At 38.3% G+C, this 24987-nt stretch overlaps 2 protein-coding genes across 2 annotated transcripts in view; one reads left to right on the forward strand and one right to left on the reverse strand.

Moving 5' to 3' along the window:
- LOC125339386 (A disintegrin and metallopeptidase domain 3-like) overlaps window positions 1-4470 on the reverse strand; it is a 48667-nt gene extending 44197 nt beyond the window's left edge. The window contains exons 1-3 of the mRNA XM_048330524.1: window positions 4400-4470; window positions 3134-3311; window positions 886-951 (exon numbers count right to left, since the gene is read on the reverse strand). Coding sequence (XP_048186481.1) covers window positions 886-900 — 15 coding nt within the window. The 5' untranslated portion in view covers window positions 901-951; window positions 3134-3311; window positions 4400-4470. The remainder of the gene's footprint in view (window positions 1-885; window positions 952-3133; window positions 3312-4399) is intronic.
- Window positions 4471-21167: 16697 nt separating this feature from the next.
- LOC125339313 (UBX domain-containing protein 2A) lies at window positions 21168-22211 on the forward strand. Its single transcript, XM_048330429.1, has one exon. The coding sequence runs from the start codon at window positions 21295-21297 to the stop codon at window positions 22069-22071; it is 777 nt and encodes a 258-aa protein (XP_048186386.1). The 5' UTR covers window positions 21168-21294; the 3' UTR covers window positions 22072-22211.
- Window positions 22212-24987: the final 2776 nt, after the last annotated feature.

A 24987-nucleotide genomic window follows, 5' to 3' on the forward strand; every position in this document is an offset into this window, starting at 1 on the left:
TTTTAAAGGAGTAGAAATCCAGATCTATGAGAAGGAATAGAGAGCTTCAGAAATGGTAACGATAGGGAGAAGCAAAAAACACATTTGTTCTTTTTTTATAATGCTTAAATTAAAAACCTATTTTTGTGGTTTATGATAAATGAACACAAAAATATAACAAAATTTTAATGACTGGAATGTAATAGAATCACAGTGCTATAAGAAATAATATTAATTGCACATTCCATTAAGACTAGGAATTAAAACCACTACAGAAATTTTTGTGGTGGGAAACCACTACAGATTACAACCAGGGGAAAAGGCAATTTGGAAAATTTTTAATGTGCATGTAATACAGTTTTCATGACTTTTGATAAGCATAAAACAACTAGACTTTCTAGCGAATGCTTTTCTACTTTTCAAGTAAAGAACTTCTACCGAAGAAACCAAGTAATTATTAAACATAAAATATTATATGAAGTACATTGGTTAAGAAAGGTCCTCCAACTAATTATTGAGTGAAATAGCTTCCTCTAGAGCAGGATGTATTGAAAAAGTCATTTCAGTCAGAATTGGGGTGTATCTAAAAAGTACAGTGCATCTACAAAAAGCACAGTGCTTCAGTCTGGATCTGATTCACGAGTGTGGCTGACTCCTTATACACATACACAGGCACCTCAACAACACTGGCACAATTCCACACCAACACAGAAAGCAATGCCTGGAGTTGGGTCCTCTTATAGCTCTGTGCACACAATTTATAGCAAGTCTTTATATCCTGGTCGACTGTGACACACACTTGTAAGAGAAATAAAATGCATCTGTATTGAAAGCAATAGAAATGTCATATTTCTTCAAATTTCAATATAAAACAATGGTATTATAAAATATATCAGCAGTGCCTACCAATGCTTTGTCCATAATGATTTTTATTTTCAGTGTTCTCTTCAATAGTATAACATCTAAATTTTTCTACAAAACAAAGGATATGAATTAAACAAAGCACATATTTTTACATTGTAGTTATCACATGCTAAGTATATATACATGTACAGAGATTGATATATCTATATATCTCTCTATACATATTTTAGATATATTGTATACACACATGCACATGGAGACATGAGGATTCAGATATAGATATAGAGACATACATGATAAGAAAAGAAAATGGGCTGGGCAGGAGTGTGGCTCAGGACTGTAAATGAGCCACTTGGGAGGCTGAGACCTGGAGAACTGAGGTTCAAACCCAGCATGGGCATAATTATCTCCAAAATTACCAGTAAAAACTAGGGCTGCCTTTAACAATCACTATTATTTAATTTCAAAATAAGAGTATAACGTTATGTAAAACTATGCATAGTTTCCTAACAGAAAAATAGACTCTTATTTACGTGTGTGTGTGTGTGTGTGTGTGTGTGAGAGAGAGAGAGAGAGAGAGAGAGAGAGAGAGAGAGAGAGAGAGAGAAAGTACTGGAGCTTGAACTCAGAGTGAGTCTCATGCTCTCTCACTTAGCTTTTTCACTCAGGGCTGGTGCTCTACCACTTGAGTCACACCTTCACTGAAAAGTGTAAGCTAGCCTCGTATCTGGAGAGTGGCCCCAAATGCTAGAGATGTAGGAAGACTCAAGACCACATTTCAGATACTTGGCTTAATCTAAAATAGTCGTAGCACTGCCTTTCAATGTTTGATGCTGCTGTTTGGAGTTGAACTCAGAGTCCGGCATTTTGCTTGTCTTAATGATTCATGGTTGGAGCTCTATCATTTGAATTGCACTGCAGCCCATTATTATTTGTTAATTGGAGAGAGACTCTCAAGGATTTTTCTGCTCTGGCTTACTTCAAACCAGATTTCACCCTCCTGAGTAGTTAGGATTGCTGGCTTGAGCCACTAGCATCTAGTGTGATTGCTAGTTCTTAATGGAATTCCTGTTGTTTTATCTACATTATTAGTTTAATTTTCTTATTTCTCATTTCTCTTCTCATTTTTCTTTACTTCTTACTCTCTATATGTCTCTGGAATTTTATATTTTAACCTTCCCACTGAATTTTTAAAATTCATTGCTTTTTTATATTTAGAACTATCATGAGTCTGCTGAATTTTATTTTTAATGGCATCCTATTCTTATTTGGCAAGAGAAATATTTTCTTAAATGTCTCCAAAGATATCAATAGCCATCTATTGTTTTGTCCTCTATTTTCTTTGGAACATTTTTTAATGTCTCCATCTTCCATATGGAATTGTTTCATTGTATGACAGCTGCTTCCTCATAGTGGAAATTTCACATCAAATATATAGTAAATAGTGTATAGAGCAAATAGTGTTTGAAGATCTCAGCTCTTCACAGCAGGTAATTTTTCTACTGGTATTTAGGAAAACTTTGCTGCTAGGTATTCGTTACTAGATTGGGTTTCTTCCCTCTCAGAGATGGGTCTTCTGGTGTAACCGCTTAGAAGGGAACATACAACTTCTTACTGGAAATCTGGCTCCTGATATCCAGTGTGTGACACATTTAACTTAACTGTGCAGTTTCTGTACAGTCTTCTTTTTCACTTGTGAAATGGAATGCCTGTTCCTGGTGTTACCATTTAAAAGACTTCCAAAACACTATCCCTTCTAAATTTCCATCTGTGTCTAGGAGGTAACTATTGCGGAAGAAGAGCTAAGTTCTTTCCTAGCATACTTTCACTTGGACTCCGATGTGTGTGTGTGTGTGTGTGTGTGTGTGTGTGTGTGTGTGTGTGTGTGTGTGTGAGAGAGAGAGAGAGAGAGAGAGCTCTCAGACAGACGACAGACCAAGAGAGAAAAGCAAACCATTACTAACCCCAGATCTTTACACTCTTTACAAACATTTCCAGTCATAGCTAGTACTCTACCACTTGAGCCATTCCTTCACTTCCATTTTTTTGTTAATTAATTGCACATAAAAGTCTCCTGGATTTGTCTACTGGACTGGCTCTGAGCCATTATCAGATCACAACCCCCTGAGTAGCTAGGATTAGAGGCATAAGCCACTCTACCTGCCTAGAAATTCTTAGTACAATATTATCAATTTAAGTTTATTTACCAAGTATATCCAATCTGAAAATGTCAACACATTAATACTTTTCAAACATAACAAAGATGAAAATAACAAAAGTGGCTACTCACTTCTGGCTTCACAAGAATCCTAGAGGACCGATCTACATATTGGGGCTTAGAGTAATTTTCTTTTAAAGGGAAATAATCAATTTCATTATCCTTTAGTTCATAAAGTATATGTTCATATGTAGCTGAATATTCTAATGGCTCAATCCCATAGCTGACATTCTCTAATTGCAGTAATCCTCTAAATATTCAGATGTAGAAAAAGAAATAAAATGCAATTAGCATAGTTTCCCACAAGAAACATAAATACTACAGAAACTTTTTATACAAATTGTATAGTAGTCTTCGTAATCTTATCTCTAAGAATTATTCTATGTTTATTAATTTTCAAACTCAATTTTATTTTTATTACCATCATTATTTGTACAGAGGGCTTCATTTTGAGATATGTACACAATATCTTTGATCAAATTCACTTGCTCCCCTACTTATCCTGCTTCCCTCTCCCCACCCCCCAGACCAATCTCAATAACCTTCCTTGTTCTATTTTCCCATATGGACATAAAGTATTTTGGCCATATTCACCCTCCTTCAAACTGTCCATTCACCCTCTCCTCTCCCACAAGTGCCTACATCCTAGATAGAGCATGTTTCAGTTCCCTCATAGTAATTGTGCTTAAAGGGTATGTTACTTGTTCAAGGGGGCTTTACATGTATTCTACACATGCATGCATACCACATTTAATTAGAGTTTCTGTGGGGGAAGACAAGGGAAAGCTTGACACTGTCCAGAAAGAAATGCACTCTTTACCTGACTTATGTAACTGTAACCTCTCCGTACATCACCTTTACAAAGAATTTCTTTAAAGAAGAGTTTGTAGTGCTGGTATAGTTAAGAGATGTAAATTGACTTCGTGCTAATAGGAGGCTTTTCTGTATAAATTTTATGCTTGCAAACTATAAAGGCAAGAAACTATAAAAGGACAGGAGACAAAAAAGGAATCAAAACAAGTACAGGAGTAGGTCCAAGGCTATCAAGTGACCTCAGAAATACTTGACAAATAATAATTTGTCATTAACAAAGCCTGTGAATTCACTGTTATTCAATAAATTCTGACATCATAGAAAGACACAAGTCAGTATATGTTTCTGGCATAACTCACTAATGAAAGATTCTATCTCCAAAATAACCAACAAAAAGCAGGAGTGAAGGCATTGCTCAAGTAGAGCAAGTCTGTATTTCTTTCTCTCACTCTATCCTTCAAGAAGACTCTAGAAATTAAAGGCTGGCATAAGATTTCAATGCACACCTTCATAATATGTCATTACCTGAGTCCTGAGCAGGTCCTTAGTGTCACAACTGATCTTGGAACCTCTGCAACATGTCCTTTATAAAAGCAATGACTCTAAGAAGGAACATAGGAAGGTTTATTCATAATTAGTTTCTAAATTAAGTCCTCAGTTTTATCTGTACCCACTTTATATCCTTCAGCATTTATATTTAGCCAGTACAATGTTTTTGTCATATACTCAATTTTTTGCCATCTTACTTTCAAGTTCTCCCTCGAAACCTTCTATTCATAATCATGATTACCATCCTCCCTCTCCCCAAAGTTCTGAAATATCTGCATCTTTTTTAAGTGCACAGCCTGCTTAATACTTCATTCATTTTTATGGATTATCTAAAAGTACCTTAACTGGTATTTCCTCACCTTAATTGATTTCCATTATTTCACTTGAGAAATAATTGATCACGTGTAGTTCAAACTTTCCTCCTCACTGACCTTCCCACTTTCTACTTTAATATTCTCTTTCAGTGAATTGTTCTTTCTATTTGTTTTAAATTTTAGCAATCTTGAGATTCTATTATGTTTTCTTCTTGGCCCTATAAATTGGCCCTGAAAATTTTACTGTCATCATATTCTTGCTCATAAATTTGTTTTTATATTATTATCTCCCAGATGGATTGTACCAATCAGTAGTCATTTACTTAAAAAATTAGACATGACTTCCACCCATACCCAGTGAAAGTGGCAAGCCAAATCTACTCCCAGCAGCAGTCAGTAGAGCCTAGTTAGGCTATCCATCCCCATCCACATATGGTGCCGGCAAAATGTCTCATCTGGCATGCCATCAGGAGCATCTCCAAATGGGGAGATTTATTCCCTGGTTTGTGTTGAGCAGCAGTAGCAGCAACTTCAACTCCAGTATTTTCATCAGCATTTATTGCTACAAGTCCTTCACAAAGAGGCTGAAGGCAAAGTAAGTCCCAAACCATTAACCAGCAATACTTGAAGCCCTGCTTTTAGTGGGAGATGCTCATCTTTGTATGGAGTTTCTTGACACCCATGCAGCAAAGGCCACTCCGACAGGAAAGTGCCACGAACAACTACTGTGGACCACTTAGAAAGCAGCAGGACTTCTAACAAAGACAGCAGAATGAAACTCAACTGCAATCATATTACAAAGGTTAAGAAAGCTAAATTGTCTTTGGAATTGAAAAGTATAATTAAGCACACCAAGGAAAAAAAATTTAGGTTGATCTATATTATAGAGTTCAGCGAAGAAAAAGACTACTGAATGTGAAGAGTTATCAATAAAATATACTACATGAGGAAAATGAGCTGAAAAATATCCATATAGCCTGAGGAACTTGTAGAATAATAACAAAAGATTCCAAACTTTTATCCTAATTGTGAAAACCAAGAAAAAGTGTAACACCCTGAACGCCTAGAAACAATAGGACTTGTAAAATTTTACTGTCTTAGAGTTTATCCTTAACTTCTATAACTCCTTTTTGGTGACTCCACGCTAGAGGGCTGTACCCCCACCCATGAGACTAGTTCCTTGTAGCTTCATACTTAAAAATATATGTAGCTCTTGTTCCTCTCTGTATCTAGGTAGCAACCATAGTAATGGATTGTTAAAAATGATCATAGTAATAGATTATAGAAATAATCACAGTGATAGTTACAGAAATGCCATGGCGACTGTCAGGTTGGTCCACTAATGATTGATTAGATTGTTTTAGCCCACTCATGCTTGCTTAGTTGCTATTAGAGGAACATGGTAACAACTGTTTGTTAAATTTGATATTAGGTCAGACTGACTGCAAATTTCTGCTTCTGTAAACGGCTTGCTTAACCCATTTGTGACTTGCTCTACCCCCTGCGTTGACCCCCTGCGTCTGTGCTACATGACCACCACTTGAGCCACACTCCAGTCCAGCCATGTTGCTTGTTAATTGGAGAGGGAATCTCTAGGACTTTTCTGTTCAGACTTACATCTAACTTTAAGCTTCAGATCTCAGTCACTTGAGAAGTTAGGATTATAGATGAGAACCACTGGCATCCAATTGATACACCTTGCTAAATTATTCATACATTCTTCCTATTAATTCATTCCCAGACAAATAATTCATAATTGTTCTCTTTCTTTTTTTCCACATTCCACATGGTAAGTTGAAAATAACAATGGTAAACCACTCGCTTCTATAACTTGAAGTTCATTTCACTTAACATCATATGTGTTCATATCAAACTAAGTGAAGTGAACCAGACCCAAAGAAACATAGACTCTATGGTTTCCCTCATTAGGAATAATTAGTACAGGTTTAGGATAGTCCTAGCAGAAGATCACAATAGCTTAATAGCTATGTATATGAACTTTCTGTATTTCTATGTTTGAGAGTTTTATTTTATTTATTAATTTTTTTTGGCCAGTCCTGGGCCTTGGACTCAGGGCCTGAGCACTGTCCCTGGCTTCTTCCCGCTCAAGGCTAGCACTCTGCCACTTGAGCCACAGCACCGCTTCTGGCCGTTTTCTGTATATGTGGTGCTGGGGAATCGAACCTAGGGCCTCGTGTATCCGAGGCAGGCACTCTTGCCACTAGGCTATATCCCCAGCCCCTGAGAGTTTTATTTTTATAAACAATTCATGATACTAGAAGATATCCTGACCGAAAGTTTGAAAACAGTTGACACTAGTTTTACAAGGTGATCACAGAAATTTTTGTTTGAAAACTCTCCTTAAATCTAGATTTAACTGAATCTAGAAAACAATTCAGCATATTCCCAAATCCAGTATGTCAGATTTTTATGTTTTCAGCCAGGGGACTTGAACACAGGGTCTGGGTGCTGTCTCTGAGCTTTTTCACTCAAGGCTAGAGCCACAGCTCCACTTCCAGCTTTCTGGTAGTTAATTGCAGTTAAGAGTGTCACAGACTTTCTTGCCCAGGATGGCTCCTGACCACAATCCTCAGATCTCAGCCTCCTATGTATCTAGGATTACAGGTGTGAGCCACCAGCGCCCAGCTCAGATTTCATTTTTAAATAGAGGCTTCGAATTTGTAAAAATTAAAGAATGTAAAAATTGACATACTAAAAATGTTTGAAAGTTGTTTTCCAAATAATTTAAGTGATATTATAGAGATGAATTTCATTTCATTCTTTCTTTGCATTCAGTCACTTTTCTATCTTGTGTGCCTCTTAAAATATAGACTTTAAAATTTTCTGAGAAACTCCATATATCATAGAATCTTTATTGGCAATCATTAAATATTTATATTCCCTTGTAGGGAAATCCAAATACTTCTTGCTCATACTAGAAAATTTTTTTAAAAATGTTGTTGTGTTTTGTCTATCTGTGGAAAAAAACTTAAGATTAATTTATAATATTTTTCTTTGATTCAAGAGCAGTGAGTTTAAAAGGCCACCAATTGTTGTTTCACATTTATTTCTTTGGTACATACAGGTAGTTATGAGTATGGAGCTTGGAGTAGAGGCTGCTTGGAGTGTGATTAGATGTCATGAAGGGAAAGGACTATATGGCTAGGCGTAGATTATTGTCAAGGAACTAATTTTTGTTTGGAATAGCACATTCAATGGTGTTTTATTATTAAAATGACTGATTAAATAAAAATAGCCTATACATGGATTTAAAAAACCACATTTATATGTATGGCAAAGATACCCACTCACACTATTTTGACTGTTCAATATCAGAGTGGAAATCTTAGCCAAAGCAACTAAGCAAGAAAAAGACATTCCAAAACAACATCCATACTGAAGATCATACATGTAGAAAACAACATTAAAGACACCATTCTAAAAATATTAAGAGTTAGAAACAAATCTAGTAAAGTTTCAGGATGAAATATCAATCAAGTAATCCTGACATGTTGGGGCATTTTTGTATCACAACAGTATTCAGTGTTATTTTTGTCTGTGCTTTACTTTATCATTTCTTTGTTTTTATTCTTCCGCCTTCTTCTGAGTACTTGAGCATTTTTATGTTCTCATACTAATTTATATGTAGTATATTAAAAAATTTGATAATTATAATTTTCTCCGCATTTCACCCATGTTTTACAATTCATAAATGTAATTACTTATAAAACGCTATTATTCTGAATTTTAAACAAAATATTAGATCCTAGCTACTGAGGAAGCTAAGATTTGAGGATCATGATTCAAAGCCCCAAAGTCCATAAGACTCATATTCTGAATCAAGCACCAAAAAAAGCCAGAAGTGCAGTAGTGGCTCAAGTAGTAGAGCACTAACTAGCCTTAAGTGACAGTTCAAGCCCCAGGACACACACACACACACACACACACACACACACACACACACACACGCATACACACAGAGAGAAAGATAAAATATTGCCACTAGGCCATATCCCCAGCCCCCAGAAAGATAAAATATTCAAACCAAACTAAGAGGTACCAATAAGTAAGAGAATTTTTAAAAATACTATGAAGATGTATTTTTATAAAGGTTAAAAAATAAAATATTAGAAACAGAAATAAAAATGTAAACATAATTGTGTATAAAAATTTCTGTGATCTCAATAATAAGAAATAAATGATGAGTAAATAAATAGAAATAAATTCTTTTGAAGGGTGACACAGATCAAGATGCATTGTTTTGAAAAACTGCTTTGTTAAGTGGCACCTCCTTTGTGTAACTACTTATACATAAACATTTAGAGAACACGTTGAAATCAAGAAATGTGGCTTAAAGTAATGTTTTGCACTGCAAGTAGCTGGCTGTCTGGATGGATGTTCTGGGATAGAACGTTGCAAACATGTTTTCAATTTTATTTAAATGAATTTCTATAAACCACTTAAAAGAATGGAAATACACACTCAAAGGGGTAGAATATAGGCATAAGATTTACTTGCTATTTTATCGTCAATTATATGTATGCGTTTGTGTTATGTATATGAATATATCTATATCAACCTAAGTCAAGATTCAGATCTATATTGGATATTGGATTGATTACTTAGACTAAAATCATAGAGTTTTAAAAATAGGTTGACTAAATAGTTATAAAATGAAAAAAAACAGTAAAGAGCAACTCAAAGGCTCAAGCAGGCTGTAAAAGTTAGTGGAAGTTGTAAAAGGTCTATGAAAGATAAATCATTTAAAATGTCATATGTCATCGAATTGGCTACAACTTAAAGATTTTTATGAGATTTTTTTCTCTAAGTATTGAGCAATAAGTACTAATACTAGACCAGAACCTTGTTCACTATGTTGGAAAAACAAAGCTGTTTGCTAACACATGATCAGCACGTAGGGACCTGATAAAACCGCTTTCTGCATATTGCCCTCGTGGCTCACATGGGTCGCTAAAATGGCTTGAGCACTAACTTAGTTATCAACAACTTCCCTTCTGTCTGAAACTAGAACAACCATCTGTCCATCAAAACAAAATTCATATCCTATGGAACTGGGAAAATTGAGAGGATGGGTGGGGTTGCAAGAGATCAAGAAGACTGATGAAAACAGTGATGTTGGTCAAGAAGCATTGTACTCATAAACTGACATGTTCAATGGTAATCCTTTTGTAGAGCTACTTAAATATAATGAAAAAACGACTGGAATAGTAGAGTGGCTCGAATGTAAAACACTTGTTCAGCAAGCATAAGGACCTATTCAAACCTAGTATTGGAAGAACCAGATATTATTAAGAGAAGAGAAAATGTGAAAGTTGCCAGATTTAACCTGGACTACCTGTGTCGACCCAGGCAAACTGGGAGGCCATGAACGGAGGATTCTTACATGTGACACTGGCTGCTTCTACAAGAACCTTCTCCCACACTCAGTCTCACAAGATCAAATAACACATGTACCAGAACAACTTTAGACTAACTTTACACTGGCCTGATCTAGTTGCTGAAGCTGCTCACACACCAGAGCTCACCAGCATCCACGTAACACCTCTAGGGCCAGACAGATTCCTTCTGAAATCTCCTGTTTAATTTTCTACTTTGCTAATGACATGTCAATCATTCCTTTGTCCCTCAGAGATGACTCACTCTGTTGATATGTGTCACAGAATGCAATCTTACCCTTTGTCACTGACAAAATAAAACCTTTTATTAAGAGATTAATCGCAGAATTTTGTTTGACTTATACAGTAGCTAAAATGTAAAAAGAGCCTAAATGCTCATCAGCATGTAGAGAGGAAATGTGTCATGAACATATAGTGCGCTCACCAGCTTAAAAAGAAGGAACCCCTACCCGTGAGAACAGAAATGAACACGATGCTAAGGGAAATAAGCCAGTCACATTCAAATACTATAGAATTTCACACAGAAATATCTACTATAGTTGAATTCACGGAACCAAAAAGTGGCATATATATGGTTAGGATGGAAGCTAAAAGGGGACTATTTTTGTAGAAAGGATGTGCTGGGGATTGAACTCAGGGCCTTGATGATTAGTTGCTCCACCACTTGTCCCAGTCCCCCTCTGGTTGTTTGTGCCATACTCCCATGTTGTGCTCCCCTGAAAAGCCAAGGATGATTGGTGCACAGCACTGCATGTGGCCGTCATGCTCCTCCCACAGCTGCAGGACAGGCAGGCATCATGCTCCTCCCACAGCTGCATGACAGGCAGGCATCATGCTCCTCCCACAGCTGCATGACAGGCAGGCATCATGCTCCTCCCACAGCTGCATGACAGGCAGGCATCATGCTCCTCCCACAGCTGCAGGACAGGCAGGCATCATGCTCCTCCCACAGCTGCATGACAGGCAGGCATCAGGCTCCTCCCACAGCTGCATGACAGGCAGGCATCATGCTCCTCCCACAGCTGCAGGACAGCCCAGGCACTGGTTGAGATAGTCTTGTGAACTTCTTTTAACCCAGTCTAGCTTTGAACCACAGTTTCCAGATCTAGCCCTGCCAAGTAGCTAGTATTGCAGGCTTGGGCCACCTAGCGCAATGCAGAAGAGGGATCTTTATTGGGAACAGTTTCCATCATTCAAGGTGCTATAGAGATATGTATTACAACATCATCACTGTATTCAGCAATATGTAAAGTTAAACCTTGCCAGGAAGTATATGGTAAGTGTTAAATAGTAAGTGTTCCTACAACAAGAAAATGAGGTTTAAAAACAGTGGATTTTTTTAAAATTGATGAAAAATAGAAAACAAATAACAAAAATATGATCACTAAAGGCAATAAAATTATGTTAAATGTAGCCAGACAGAAAGAACACAAAATCTAGAGGGGACCCCCCAAACTGAAGTCATGAAAGGTAAAAGAAGGTGATGCAGCAGTTTTTAAGTTCTGAAACACACAGTAAAATAAATTGTGGATTTTTCAAACTCACTATTTAATACTAAATTTTTCAAAAAGCCTTTTGCAGACAAAGAAAAGCAAAGAAATTGTGTCCTGGAAGACATGTTCTGAAAGGACTATAAGAAACTCTTCAAAATACAAAGAAAATAATACGAAAAGTTTTAGAATGCAAGAAGCAATTAAAGAAAGAATGGGCAAAGATAAACCCCCATGAGCTTCTGAAATATTATTTACTAGCTGACTCATACGCATAACAATTCCATGTGATGGTTAATGTCTATAAAATCTTCAGTAACTATGTCAAAAGTCTTGATCAGCCTGCTGCCCACGGCTCTTGCTTGTAACCAGAGCCACTTGAGATATGAAGATGGCAGCTCAAAGCCAGGCTGGGCTGGAAAGTCCATGAGACTCTTATCGCTAACTAACCACAAGAAAGCTGAAAGTAGAGCTACGGCTATACCAGCTTTGAGTGAAAAAGCTAAATGACAGCATTAAGCCATGTTCAAGTTCTAATACCAAAAAACAATGTCATGATCATCACTTGACCATTGCTTTTCAGTTCTGTGACAAAATACCTGAGTGGAACATTTTTTAGCTAGTATAAGATTTATATGGATTCCTAATCACAAGTTCCAGTCCATGGTCATGTGGATCCCTCGCTCTGGGCAATGCAAGACAGAACTTTGTGGCCGAGACGATGACTGATGGCAGAGCTGCTGGCGTAGTGGCAGCTGGAAAGCTGGATGACCAACAGGAAGGGTCTCACCTAATATTCTATTTGGCTATAAATTCACCAATGAATCAATGCATTGCTGAACTTAGAGTCCTCATGATCCCATCACCTCACCTCTCTTCCAAAGCTTTTAACACATGAGCTGTCACGGGACATTTTTTAGGATGAAATCATAAAAAAAAAAAGTTTAGAGGGAAGAAGAGATCAATGGAGGTAAGTTTCCAATACTGTTCTTAAGATTCTGAACAATACAGTATTACAAATAATTACATAAATGTATGATAACACAGAAGTCAACCAAAACATTAAAATAAACAAAATGTTTTAGAATACTAGTAAATCAGGATGAGAACCTAAAAATGTTCAAGTAACTCAGATGAAGGTAGGAAAAGAAAAAGAAATGGAAAACAAAGTAAGGCGTGGACAAAATAACACTGAATAATATTGTGATACATAAAAGCGCTATCTATTAGGAATTACTCTATTTGTCAGTCTAGCAACACATCCACAAAGTGAGTGCCAAAGTGAATTTAAGAATATGCATATCCATCTGAATATTTTTAAACTCACAATACCAATGATATTCTCCACAGAAGTAGAATTATCAATCTCAAAATTCATATGGAAGCTCAAAAAGACCCCAAAAAGCCAGTGTAACGTGAACAGAACGAACAATGCTGAGGTTGGGCAGTACTTGGCTTCCAATTCTACCGCAGAAAGCCATAGAGCTGTGCTTTCAAATTCATCATCTCTCAGTGTAGAATAGAATCTGACCACTCACTTGCATGTTCTTTTCAATCCTGTATTTCCCCAAAATAAAAATTCTGCAGACCAAATTGTACATTCCTCAGGTATTATCAGTCATTTCAGCTCCTAAATACTTTTGGATGCCCTCCGTACCCAACTGCTTCCCCCATGAGCCTGTTTTCATTGCAGTCACAGTATACTTTGCATTCTCTCCCTCCCAGCATCTTCCTGTGAGGAACATCATTCACTGCTCAGACCTATGATATATGTCATTTATAGCTTCTCAGGCTTACCCAGCCAGGTGGAGCACACCTGCAATCCCAGCACTTGGGAGTCTGGAGCAGGGAGATCAAGAGTTCAAGGCTAGTCAGTGCTGCCTAGAGTGAATGAGAAGGAAGAAAAGAAGGCAAAGGAGGGACAGAAGGGGGAGGAAAAAAAGAAGGAAGAAAAGGAGGGAGGGAGGAAGGGAGGGAGGGAGGGAGGGAGGGAGGGAGGGAGGGAGGGAGGGAGGGAGGGAGGGAGGGAGGGAGGGAGGGAGGGAGGGAAGGAAGGAAGGACGGAAGGAAGGAAGGAAGGAAGGAAGGAAGGAAGGAAGGAAGGAAGGAAGGAAGGAAGGAAGGAAGGAAGGAAGGAAGGAAGGAAGGAGGAAACTTCGGTGTTTTGATCCCTTGGCCTCGTCCCCTCCACATTCCAGCCATTCCAATTGAAACTACTTTTCTGAATAACTGATTCTTGAATTCAAGATTTAAAGAATGGTTGTTTCATCTGATGTGATTTAACAGTAAATGCAACCTGACATCTGGGGTGGGGTCTGTGTGTGTAGCAGTTGTGTGTACTGACTCCATCATTCACATTCTTTCTAACCACACAAGGTCCCCCAGGCCCTTGGGTGAAGCTTACCTTTGTAAGTGAAGTGTCTGCCTTCAGTGTCCCAGCTCTGGTGTTGGAATATGCCTGGAAATTTGGGTGTAAAAGTGACCTGTTTTAACAAAACAATGACATTCCATTGTTCATTTTGAAATAATATCGGTAGTAACAATTTACTTTCAGCTTTATCAGTTAAAGCACTCAAAGATTAAAGATGCCTCTCCATGATTTAGCTTATTAAAAATAAGTTAGTAATCACTTCCACATTACAACACAGTTCTATTTGATATCAAACATCAATAAATCTCATGGCACACATGCTAATGACCAGAATCATCTGATTTTGTGTCTATCTGCATTAGGCAGTTTTTCTGAGATTGTGTGTGTTTTGCACACTTCCTGAAGATGGTGCTCCATGCTGTCCTCTCTAGACTGAGGAAAAGGTACACCTCGTCTACAGCAACCTCCTCTCCTTTCTTGGAGAAGAATATTAGTTGGTCTCAAAATGCTTTTGCTGAGAGAGAGGTGGTAGGATGCTTTGCACTCCTTTCACAAGCCAAATAGATTTTACAGACAAACCTGACAGAATGTGTTTAGGTCAGGCACCAATAGCTCATGCCTAGCTACTCAGGAGACTGAGATCTGAGGATCAAGGTCCCAAGGAAGCCCAGGCAGAAAAGTCTTCTAGACTCCTTTCATAAAGAAACCAGCAAAAAGCCAGGCTGGAGATGTGGCTCAACTAGTAGAACATCAGCCATGAGCAAAAAAGCTGAGCAAGCACAGGACCTGAGTCCAAAGATCAACACCACAAAAAAGGGAGAGAGGGAGGGAGAGAGGGAGGGAGGGAGGGAGGGAGGGAGGGAGGGAGGGAGGGAGGGAGGGAGGGAAGGAGCAAGGGAGGGAGGGGAGGGAGGGAGGGAGGGAGAGAGGGAGGGAGGGAGGGAAGGAGGGAGGGAGGGAGGCAAAGACAACATATTTGGGAAACATGATCTTATTGCAGTGATTATTAAGTATCAAGCTACCATCATTAGACATTGCAAGGGGCTTGGAAATTACCTAGGATTCCAAACATTCCTATGCATGTTCAGTCCAGACTAGGATAAAGACTGCAATGAGGACAGTACTTTCTCTCACCACCACTGTTCTCTTCACACCTGCTTCTCTTTGAAGGACAGCACTGCAGTGAGGGAGACTCCTGACAAGCCATCAGCTCACAAGCATCAGGAAGTCAGCACTAAGGACAGCACCAGCCTCCTCTGCCATTGTCCATAGGTAAGTACATGGAGCACACGTCCATTACTATGTAGGTAAGGGTGGCTGCATTTGCACACCAGTATGAATCAGCTTTTAAAATGGCGTTATGTAAATGCTATGTAACAATCACAAATCTAATAGCACACATAATGAAATAGTAAAGGTCTACTGATCAGTCAGGCCTGGGTATATGAGGGTAGGTAGGTTCTGGAGTTCTGTAACTTGGCCAGGTCTAGTGTAGGATTCACTGGGTGTCAGCTGATCCAGGCTGACATGTTACAGGACTGTAGCTCTGCCCCCCACACCTCTGTCTTCCGGAAGCTTAGCTCAGCTGCAAGTGTCAGAAGGCTGGTGAACAAAGAAGGTGGCAGGGACAAAGTCACAGAGCGTATCAAGCCTCTACACAAGTCACCTAAGAAATTAACAGAGACACAGATACCTGTTTACATTGTGAGATGCAGGAAAAAACAAAACACAGAGCCTCATGGGTCAGATAAAAGGAATGGAATGTTCTGATATGTATGACCCTGTATATAAACATACATTATGTCCTTCATTTCTCAGAATCAAAGCCAGTTCAAATCAGCAAACTCACAGTAGACCCATGGGCGTGAGCTTTGCAAGAAATGGTGTGAAGCCAGTTTTGCTTGTGCTGCACTTCAAGCCCTATCAGGACTATTGCCAAGGCCTACCTGCTTTTCGTTTCTAGCTGGGAAATTTCTCAGGCCTGTTCTCTGTTTAAATTTTACTTTAATATGTGTAATGTTAAGTAAGATGCTTGGCACCATAAAAACAATGATTTATGCATATGAAAAAATTATACATGGACAAATAACTAACATTTGGTGGCTACACTAGCGGTTACATTTTAAGGAGATGTATGGAATTATTTTTATTTATTTGACAGGCTAAAATTTACATCGTTATGTTACAATTTGGCTAGATATGAAACCTGACATCTTACAGTGAAAGTTTGAAATTCAAGCTGAAAGAAGATATAATTTGTCAGCTCAATGGAGTAATTAAGCTTTCAGTTACACTTAGTGCAGGGTAGTGATTTTAAAACAACTGCAGAAAAGAATGGCCACTTACTGGTTTTCAAGAAGGAGTGTGTATGTTTTCCCCTCAAAACAGATCACATAAGTTACCTGCAACAAAGATTGTGAGAGAAAGGGATTGTTACAGAGATTCCATTTTTTAGAAAGTGTTAGATATTTCATTTACTAATCAGGCCCCAATGGCTCACACCTGTAAAGCTACTGACACTTGGAAGATGGAAGTTCAAGGTTAGCCCAGAGAGAAAAGCCCATGAGACTCCATCTCAAATTAACCAGCAAAAACCTGGGATAAAGTTATGTTTCAAAGTTGGGGCATATCAGCCCTGAGCAAGCAAGCCAGGCAATAATATGAAGCCCTGCATTCAAACACCAGAATCTACAAAAAATTCAGTTCCTTAAAAGTACAACTCCACTACATGAGGAATAAAAATAACAAATTCTACAATGTTCAACAGGTATGATCCTGTATATAAACATAAATTCTATCCTTCATGTCTCAAAATCGAAATGACAGTTAATTTTAAATAAATCAAGGAGTCTAAACCTATTTCAGAATGAACAGCATTAGTCATTAGTGTTGATTAAATGCCAAGATGAGATTCGAGTTTAAAATGAAAGTTTCATTTTAAAATGCCATATAATCTTTAAATAAATTGGATTTTTTTAAATCTTACTTTCCAGTTTCCAGCACACATTGGCAGTCAGTCAACAGCTTCCTTGTTATGATGAAAGGATCTATTCCTCCCATCGATTCCACTATGTTATTATAGGCAGCCCTCGTCTCCTGTCCACCCTGAGCATTGCTCCAGCTAACGAGGGTCACTGCAGAGCAAATCACAAATGACTACAACAGAGAACACTCAGTTAGAAACCCCTCTATTGGTGGATCTTCTCTGTCACGTGAAATGTGTTAAATATAGTAATATCTTTACACATAACTCGGTCCTCGTGTCTATAATAAAGGTCCACTTTACTTCTAGAAGAGTTCTCGATAGCAATATTTAACTTTGTTGCAACATCACACACGTATTACATATATATACTTTCATTACATATATTATATGTTATATTTATTATATATTATGTTTGTTTTATTTGCTGTATATTATACAATTTTAATGTATTGTTACTGTAAAGGTGATATACAATGGAGTTACAGTTACATTTCTTTTTGAACAATGTCACCCTTTCTTTCACTCTCTCCCAGTGTTTCTCTCATCCCATCTAGAGATGTATAGTTCTTAGTGAGTATCACTGCTGCATTTGTTTACCCTTTGTCTCACCATTTCTGTACTCCCTCACCCTCTCAGGAACAGATAAATGAATAAACAAGACAAAATGAAAAGGAAACAAAAACAGCAATAAGGAAAAAAATCCTCTTGGTTCCATTTCTTGCAAGTTCATTTCAATAGATATTGTTTATTTATTTTTTTCCACTCCTGGAGCTTGAACTCAGGGACTGGGCACTATCCCCGAGCCTCTTTGTGCTCAAGGCTAGTGCTCTTCCACTGAGCAACGTCCAGCTTTTTCTGAGTAGTTTAATGGAGATAAGAGTCTCATGGACTTTCCTGCCCAGGCCTGCTTTAGCTATTTGAGGTCTCATGTACTTCCATAGGAAATTTAAGTTTCTGACTTTCTGTGCAAAATGTTATTGAATTTTTGTGGGCACAGAACTGACCTAATTAAATAAGTTTGGAATTATTTCCTCCTCTTCAGTTTTTTGGAAAACTCTGAGAAGAACTGGTAACAAGTCTTTCAATGTTTAGTAGAATTCAGCAGTGAGCTGATTGAGTCAAGCTCTTTACTATTGGTATTGATTGGTCTGTTCATGGTTGCTTCTGTATGTTTCTAGGATATTATTCATTTCTTCAAAGTCTCATTTTGGTAGCATGTATTTATTCAAAGTAGTCTTTTACTTGATGGTGTCAATAGAACATTGCCTCCTTTTAAAAATATGCACTTAACAATCTTCTCTTTTCTTAGTCTTTTCCTAAAGACTAATCTTTTTCAGACATAGCTTTATGTTGTGTTGACATGTTCTATGGTTTTGTTTCTTCTATTTTATTTCTTCTATTATTTTAGGTTCTTCTTGCTCTTTTAAAAGTAAAGTTAGAATATTTATTTGAACTCATTTTTATTCATACAAGCATTTGTCTTTATATAGATGCATTAACTAAGTTTGGGTAGGTTAGGCTTCTGGTTTCATTTACCTCCATCTATTTTTTTTCCCCTTTAGTTGTCTTCTTGACCTATTAACATTATTTTATTTCCATACATTCAAGACGTTTTCTTCTTGTTACTTTTCACTTCTTCCAATTGTGGTTGAAGGGTTAAAAACTTCTTTATTTTTAATTGGATATAAGAGTTTCTCAGACTTCCCTGCCTAGGCTGGCTTCCAACCACAATCCTCAAATGTCAGCTTCCTGAGTAGCTAGGATTACAGGTATAAGCCACTTGTGCCTGGCTAGGGGTTATACACTTTTTAATTGTGTGTGTGTGTGTGTGTGTGTGTGTGTGTACATGTGCGCGTGTGCTGGTCCTGGGGCTTGAATTCAGGGCATGGGTACTGCTGCTGAGACTTTTGTTTAAGTTTACCATTTCATCCACAGTTCCACTTCCAGCTTTTGAGTGGTTAATTGTAGATAAGAGTCCCACGAATCTTCTTGCCCAAGCTGGCTTTGAACCACAGTACTCAGATCTCAGTCTCATACGTATCAAGGATTACAGATGTGAGCCTCTGGCACCTGGCTTTTAAATTTCTTAAAGCTTGTTTTTAGTCTCAACATACGATTGATCTATGCCACAGTTTCCTATATACCTTCAGAAGAATATATTTCTGTTGCTGTTAGATGGAAAGTCCATATATGTCTGCTAGTCTATTTGGTCTAATGTATACCTCACATCCAATGTTTCCTTATTGGTTTTCTGTCTGGATAGTTGCACCACTGTTGAAAGTGGAGCAAAGTTCCCTACTAGAGCTTGGTGCCAGTGGCTCACACCTATAATCCTAGCTACTCAGGGAGCTGAGATCTGAAGATTGTGGTTTAAAGCCAGCCTGGGCAAGAAAGTCCATGAGACGCTTATCTCCAGTTAACCAAAGAAAAAGGCAGAAGTGGTGCTGTGGCTCAAGTGGTAGAGCACTAGCCTTGAGCAAAAGAAGCCCAGGGACAGCACCTAGGCCCAGAGTTTGAGCCTACAACAGGGAAAAAAAGTTTCCTACTACTATTTTTGTCAATTTCTCTTTTGAGATCTGTTTTAATTTGCTTCATGGTCTAATACTGGATGCATTGTTGTATCTTCTTTCTGATTATAGTACCATAATGCGTCCTATCATTTGGGTTTCATTTGAATAGTGTCTTTCTCATCTCTTTACTTTAATCATTATGAGTCCCTAAAACTGGAAAGATCTCCCTTAGGCAACATTAATATTGATTTTTGTATCCATTCAGACACACTGTCTTTGATCAGAGTTTGTTCAATTTATGTAATTTTTGGCAAGTAAAAATTATTTCCATTTTGAATTTCTTTCTGTTGTGCTGTCATTCCTTATGACTTGATGATGTGCTGTAATACTGTGCTTTAATGTCTTCCCTTCATTGGTGATTATGCATGCATGGGAAGTGGAAAAGGTGGTCAGAGGTAGTGGAGAGCAAAAGGGCTTAGATCATCTATGAAGCTAAAAATGTCATTGCTCAGCCTCACAATAGCTATGGGGCTATTGGTTTCTGTGGGCCATGCCACTGGGATCTGTGGTGTCTAGCACTGTATGCCCTCTGCCAGTGAGAATTGTAGAAAGTATGCAGCTTCCATTAAAGCTCTTGACATTGTCACTGCCAAGGACTGCTGGGGTCCTCAGTAGACCAAGTCACTGATATTGCAGTAACACCTGCCACATAGCAGATGCTGAGAGCCCTTCCATTCACCTTTGTTTTTTCCTATATCACTGCCATACAGATCACCCCAGAAAAACAAGTACAATACCACCAACCATGGGTCTTTTGTGCAATATCATGATTATTGGAGAGCCGGTCATTCACTTGGGTCTCCTTTCCCTTTTACAGAACACATGTGGCACAGTCATCCTTGCTGGTGTTGAGCAATGACAGCCAGGGATATGAGATAGGGCAGGCAAAAATGAAACTGTGTGATCCCCTTTTCTATGCAGTTTTATTCAGATATTTCCTCCACTGGGTTGCTGTAACTTATTAAATGGATACCTGGGCTCTTTTAAGTAAGGGTAGTAAGCTAAGTAGTTTTTGGTGCTGTGACAAAACACCTGAGAAAAACTATATTAAAGGATTAAGGACTCTGAAGTACTGGTATGTACCTAAAAATCCAGGACTTGGGAGGTTAAGTTAGGAGGATCCTAAGTTTGAAAACAGCCTGGGCTACATACTGAGATCAAGGCCAACCAGAGCTACATAGTAAGACCCTATCTCAAACAAAACAAAATAACAGAGAACAGCTTTATTTGGTTCTGTTTTGGCAATTTCTATCCATAGTCAGTAGGCCCCATCACTGTTGTTCCATCATGTGTAGGCAGAACATCATGATGGAGAGGTGAATCTCAGCAAAGACGCTCATCTACAGGCAATGGAGAAGTGGAGGGAGAGGCCCAGGAAGCTAAACACAAGGCAACCCACTGACCAATCACCTCTCATGAGGCTCCACCTCTTACTAGTCATTCAGCTACAAACCTCATCAAGTAAAATAATAACCCATTAAAGGAAAAAATAATTTAAAGGAGGAGCAGTGATAAGATTAGTGTTGGCTCCTGGGACGGCGCGCGGAGCCTCCGGCGCGCGCTCCTCCTCGTCCCGGGAGGAGACCGCGAGGGAATCGAACCCGAGAGGAGTGTCCCGGGTGGCGCTTCAGCGCGCTTGCCCGACAGTCACGACCGTGCCGAGGAGCACTGAGCTAACTGAGCACCCGGCGGCGAGGCCGCGCCCGGGAGGGAAACACATAGAATGAAAGAAGTAGATAATCTTGAAAGTATAAAAGAAGAATGGGTTTGTGACACAGGATCTGACAATCAGCCTCTTAGTGATAACCAGCAAATGAATTGTGAACACTTAGTTGACAGCCTTTTTGAGGAAGCTCAGAAGATTGGTGCCAAATCCTTGTCTCCCACTGAACAGAAGAAACAGGTAGATATAAATATAAAATTGTGGAAAAACGGGTTCACTGTCAACGATGACTTTAGAACTTACTCTGATGGTGCAAGTCAACAATTCCTGAACTCCATCAAGAAGGGGGAATTACCTGCAGAATTACAGGGAATTTTTGATAAAGAGGAGGTGGATGTGAAAGTTGAAGACAAAAAAACTGAAGTATGTATATTGACAAAGCCTGTGTTCCAGCCCTTCTCAGGACAGGGTCATAGACTAGGAAGTGCTACACCAAAAATTGTTTCAAAAGCAAAGATTATTGAAGTTGAAAGTAAAAATACTTTATGTGCTGTTTCACTGAACAACTTGGAACCCATTACTAATGTACAGATCTGGTTAGCCAATGGGAAAAGAATTGTCCAGAAATTTAATATTTCTCATAGGGTAAGCCACATCAAAGACTTCATTGAAAAGTACCAAGCACCTCAAAGAAGCCCTCCCTTTTCCCTGGCAACAGCGCTTCCTTTCCTCAGATTGCTAGATGAGACACTCACCCTGGGAGAAGCAGCTTTACAGAATACTGTAATCATTCAGAGACTAAAAGAAACGGCTGAGCCTTTCAGAAAACTTTCATAGCATTGATTTTTGAGAGACTAAGTAGAAATTTTGCAGGGAAATGATGGTTGGAAGTGAGCATGTAAAAGTGGGAGAAAGGAGAAGTTTGATTCATTGGACTTTTGGGTTGAGTGCTATTTAACTCTCTTGATGAGAAAAATTTTAAAAAATCAGGAAACATAGCAGGAAACTGTATTCAACACACTTTTTTCCCAGAATGCTTACTCAAATAAAAGTACAATTATTTTCAAACACTAATTAATCACCATATGATTTATTAGATAGCTATGTCATGTACAGTGCTTAAGGTCATGTAAATTATCAAAAATATTAACTGTCTCCAAATTATTAAATAGCAATATGTTAAAATATTACACAGGGCAGGTTAAAAGCATCTGTAATTATTTTATAACTTGGATATAATCAAATTAAAAGCATCAGTGTAATTATTTTATAACTTGGATATAATCAAAAGGCTAGGAGGGCCTCTTTTCACAACATAGCTAGCTATATCTAAACCTTAAATTGGTCTCAGTTTTTACTCTGTGCTAGCAAGACAAAATCAAGTTTTAATTTGAGAATAGTATCTTAAGATTTATTTTCACTTAGGAATAAAATTGTATATTTTAGTAAAAAAAAAAAAAAAAAAAAAAAAGATTAGTGTTATTGTGATCCAATCACTATCTGGGAACCAAGTCTTTTAATACTTGGAGACTTGGGGGGCAAATCCAAACAAAAACAGGTAGCGCTCTGTTATGGTTTCATAGAAGGACATCTTCAGGCCTGTCACTCTACCACCTGGTTAGAGTAGTCTAGCACTGCCTCCAACTTTAATTCTGCTCTAGCTGAAAGTCATACCCTTGTGCCAGATTTATTCTTGATTTCTTTTTGCTTTTTAAAAAAAAAATCTTTCAATTTTGATCTTGCTATTCATAAAATCTTTACATGTCCAGTGTGAAAGATAAAAGCAAGTTTCAGTTTCTTGGGATTTACTAGTATAGAGTGTTCTATCTCATCTTCGGTCTTATTTATTTCATGTTGGGTCTGTAACTGCATCTAATGTGTGTGTATATATTTAAACATATATAAATATATATTATATAAACAAATCATTTAAGTACTAATTTTTCTAGTATCCCCATTTTGTTTGTGTAGAATAAAGCTGTATAATTTGCCTTCCATGTTGAGAATTATTAAATAATGATATCAGCCTGTATTTTCATAGACAGGTAACTGGGTTTCAACACTTCTTGTCTGTCCCTTAGTGATTATAATCATGAACATATAGAGAAAATTTTGTACACCAAAGACAAACACTTTATTGAATACTTTGTGAAGACATGAAGTGGTTAATTTTAATTATATTGATGGAAACATTTTCTTAGTAAGTAATCAGCTCTTGGAAATGCTGGTTACCTTTAACACCTCACCATTACCACATCTAGTGATGCATTTTTACATTTCAGATAGTTTTTGCCAATTAATTAATTCTAATAAAATCTCTGTAAAAATCTTTGTAACATTCAAACTAAACAATTGCATCAGGGTAGGGGAATAGGGCATAGTGGTAAAGTGCTCACCTAATATACATGAAGACCTGGGTTCGATTCCTCAGCACCACATATAATAGAAAAAGCCGGAAGGGGCGCTGTGGCTCAAGTGGTAGGGTGCTAGCCTTGAGCAAAAAGAAGCCAGGGACAGTACTCAGGCCCTGAGTTCAAGCCCCAGGACTGGCAAAAAACAAAATAAATTGCATCATATTCAAGAACTGGCTAGGCCATATCATTTGTTTGGTGTGTGTGTGTGTGTGTGTGCGCACGCGCACAGTACTCACACCCAGTACTGGCTGGGGCTGGGGCTTGCATTCAGGTCTTAGATGCTGTCCATTTGTTTTCTTGCTCAAGACTGGTGCTCTATCATCTGAACAACAGCTGCACTTCCAGCTTTTTGGTGGTTAATTGGAGGTCAGAGGCTCACAGACTTTCCTGCCTGGCCTAGTGATTCCCAGATCTCAGCTTCCTGGGTAGCTAGGATTTACAGGTGTGAGCTACTGGCACCCAGCTTTTAAGTAATATTAACTTTCTATTCCTATTTCTGTTTCTTGATTTTATATCATTATTTGCTAAATAAAATGGAAATACACACATCTGCTTGCCCTGAATGTAAGTTGGAATGCTTTTCATGTTCAAAATGTTAATGTCTTAGTCTGTTGTGCTATAGTGCCTGAAACGGGGTGATTGATAATCAAGACTTATTTTTCACAAGGCTAGAGGCTGGGTGATGGGATGCAGTCTGCTTCCATCATGGTGTCCTGTTACTGTGGACTCAAGAATAATAAGGTCCTTTCGTGGCAGGACACAAAGGAAATGCTGCATATGCAGGAGGACCAAAAGCTGTGTTGAAGCCTCCTCACACAGGGAAGGGACAAACACTGTGAAGTAGAGCTTTGAGGGGGTGGTTAGCTTACAAGCCCCCTTATAGCTCCATTTCTTAATGTTGTTGCCTTAGGAGTCAAGTTTCTTTTTTTTTTTTTTTGGCCAGTCCTGGGCCTTGGACTCAGGGCCTGAGCACTGTCCCTGGCTTCTTCCCGCTCAAGGCTAGCACTCTGCCACTTGAGCCACAGCACCGCTTCTGGCCGTTTTCTGTATATGTGGTGCTGGGGAATCGAACCTAGGGCCTCGTGTATCCGAGGCAGGCACTCTTGCCACTAGGCTATATCCCCAGCCCAGGAGTCAAGTTTCAATGTAAATTCTGTTGTTTTATCAGAGACAGGATCTCATTGTGTGGTTCAAAACTGTCCTTGAACTCCCTAATCTACAACCGCAGCCTCCTCATTTCTGGAGTTTTAAGAATGTACCACCACTTCCAGCTCAGCCTAAATTGTGAAAGGGAAATAGATAATGAAACCATAACTGTAAAGTAAGTAATTTCTAGTGT

Source organism: Perognathus longimembris, chromosome 21 (assembly GCF_023159225.1).
Source record: "Perognathus longimembris pacificus isolate PPM17 chromosome 21, ASM2315922v1, whole genome shotgun sequence".
Classification (NCBI taxonomy): Eukaryota; Metazoa; Chordata; class Mammalia; order Rodentia; family Heteromyidae; genus Perognathus; species Perognathus longimembris.

Bases quoted from the DNA above. Each gene is read 5' to 3' on its own strand.
- LOC125339313 (XM_048330429.1), top strand. From the start codon at position 21,295: ATGAAAGAAGTAGATAATCTTGAAAGTATAAAAGAAGAATGGGTTTGT.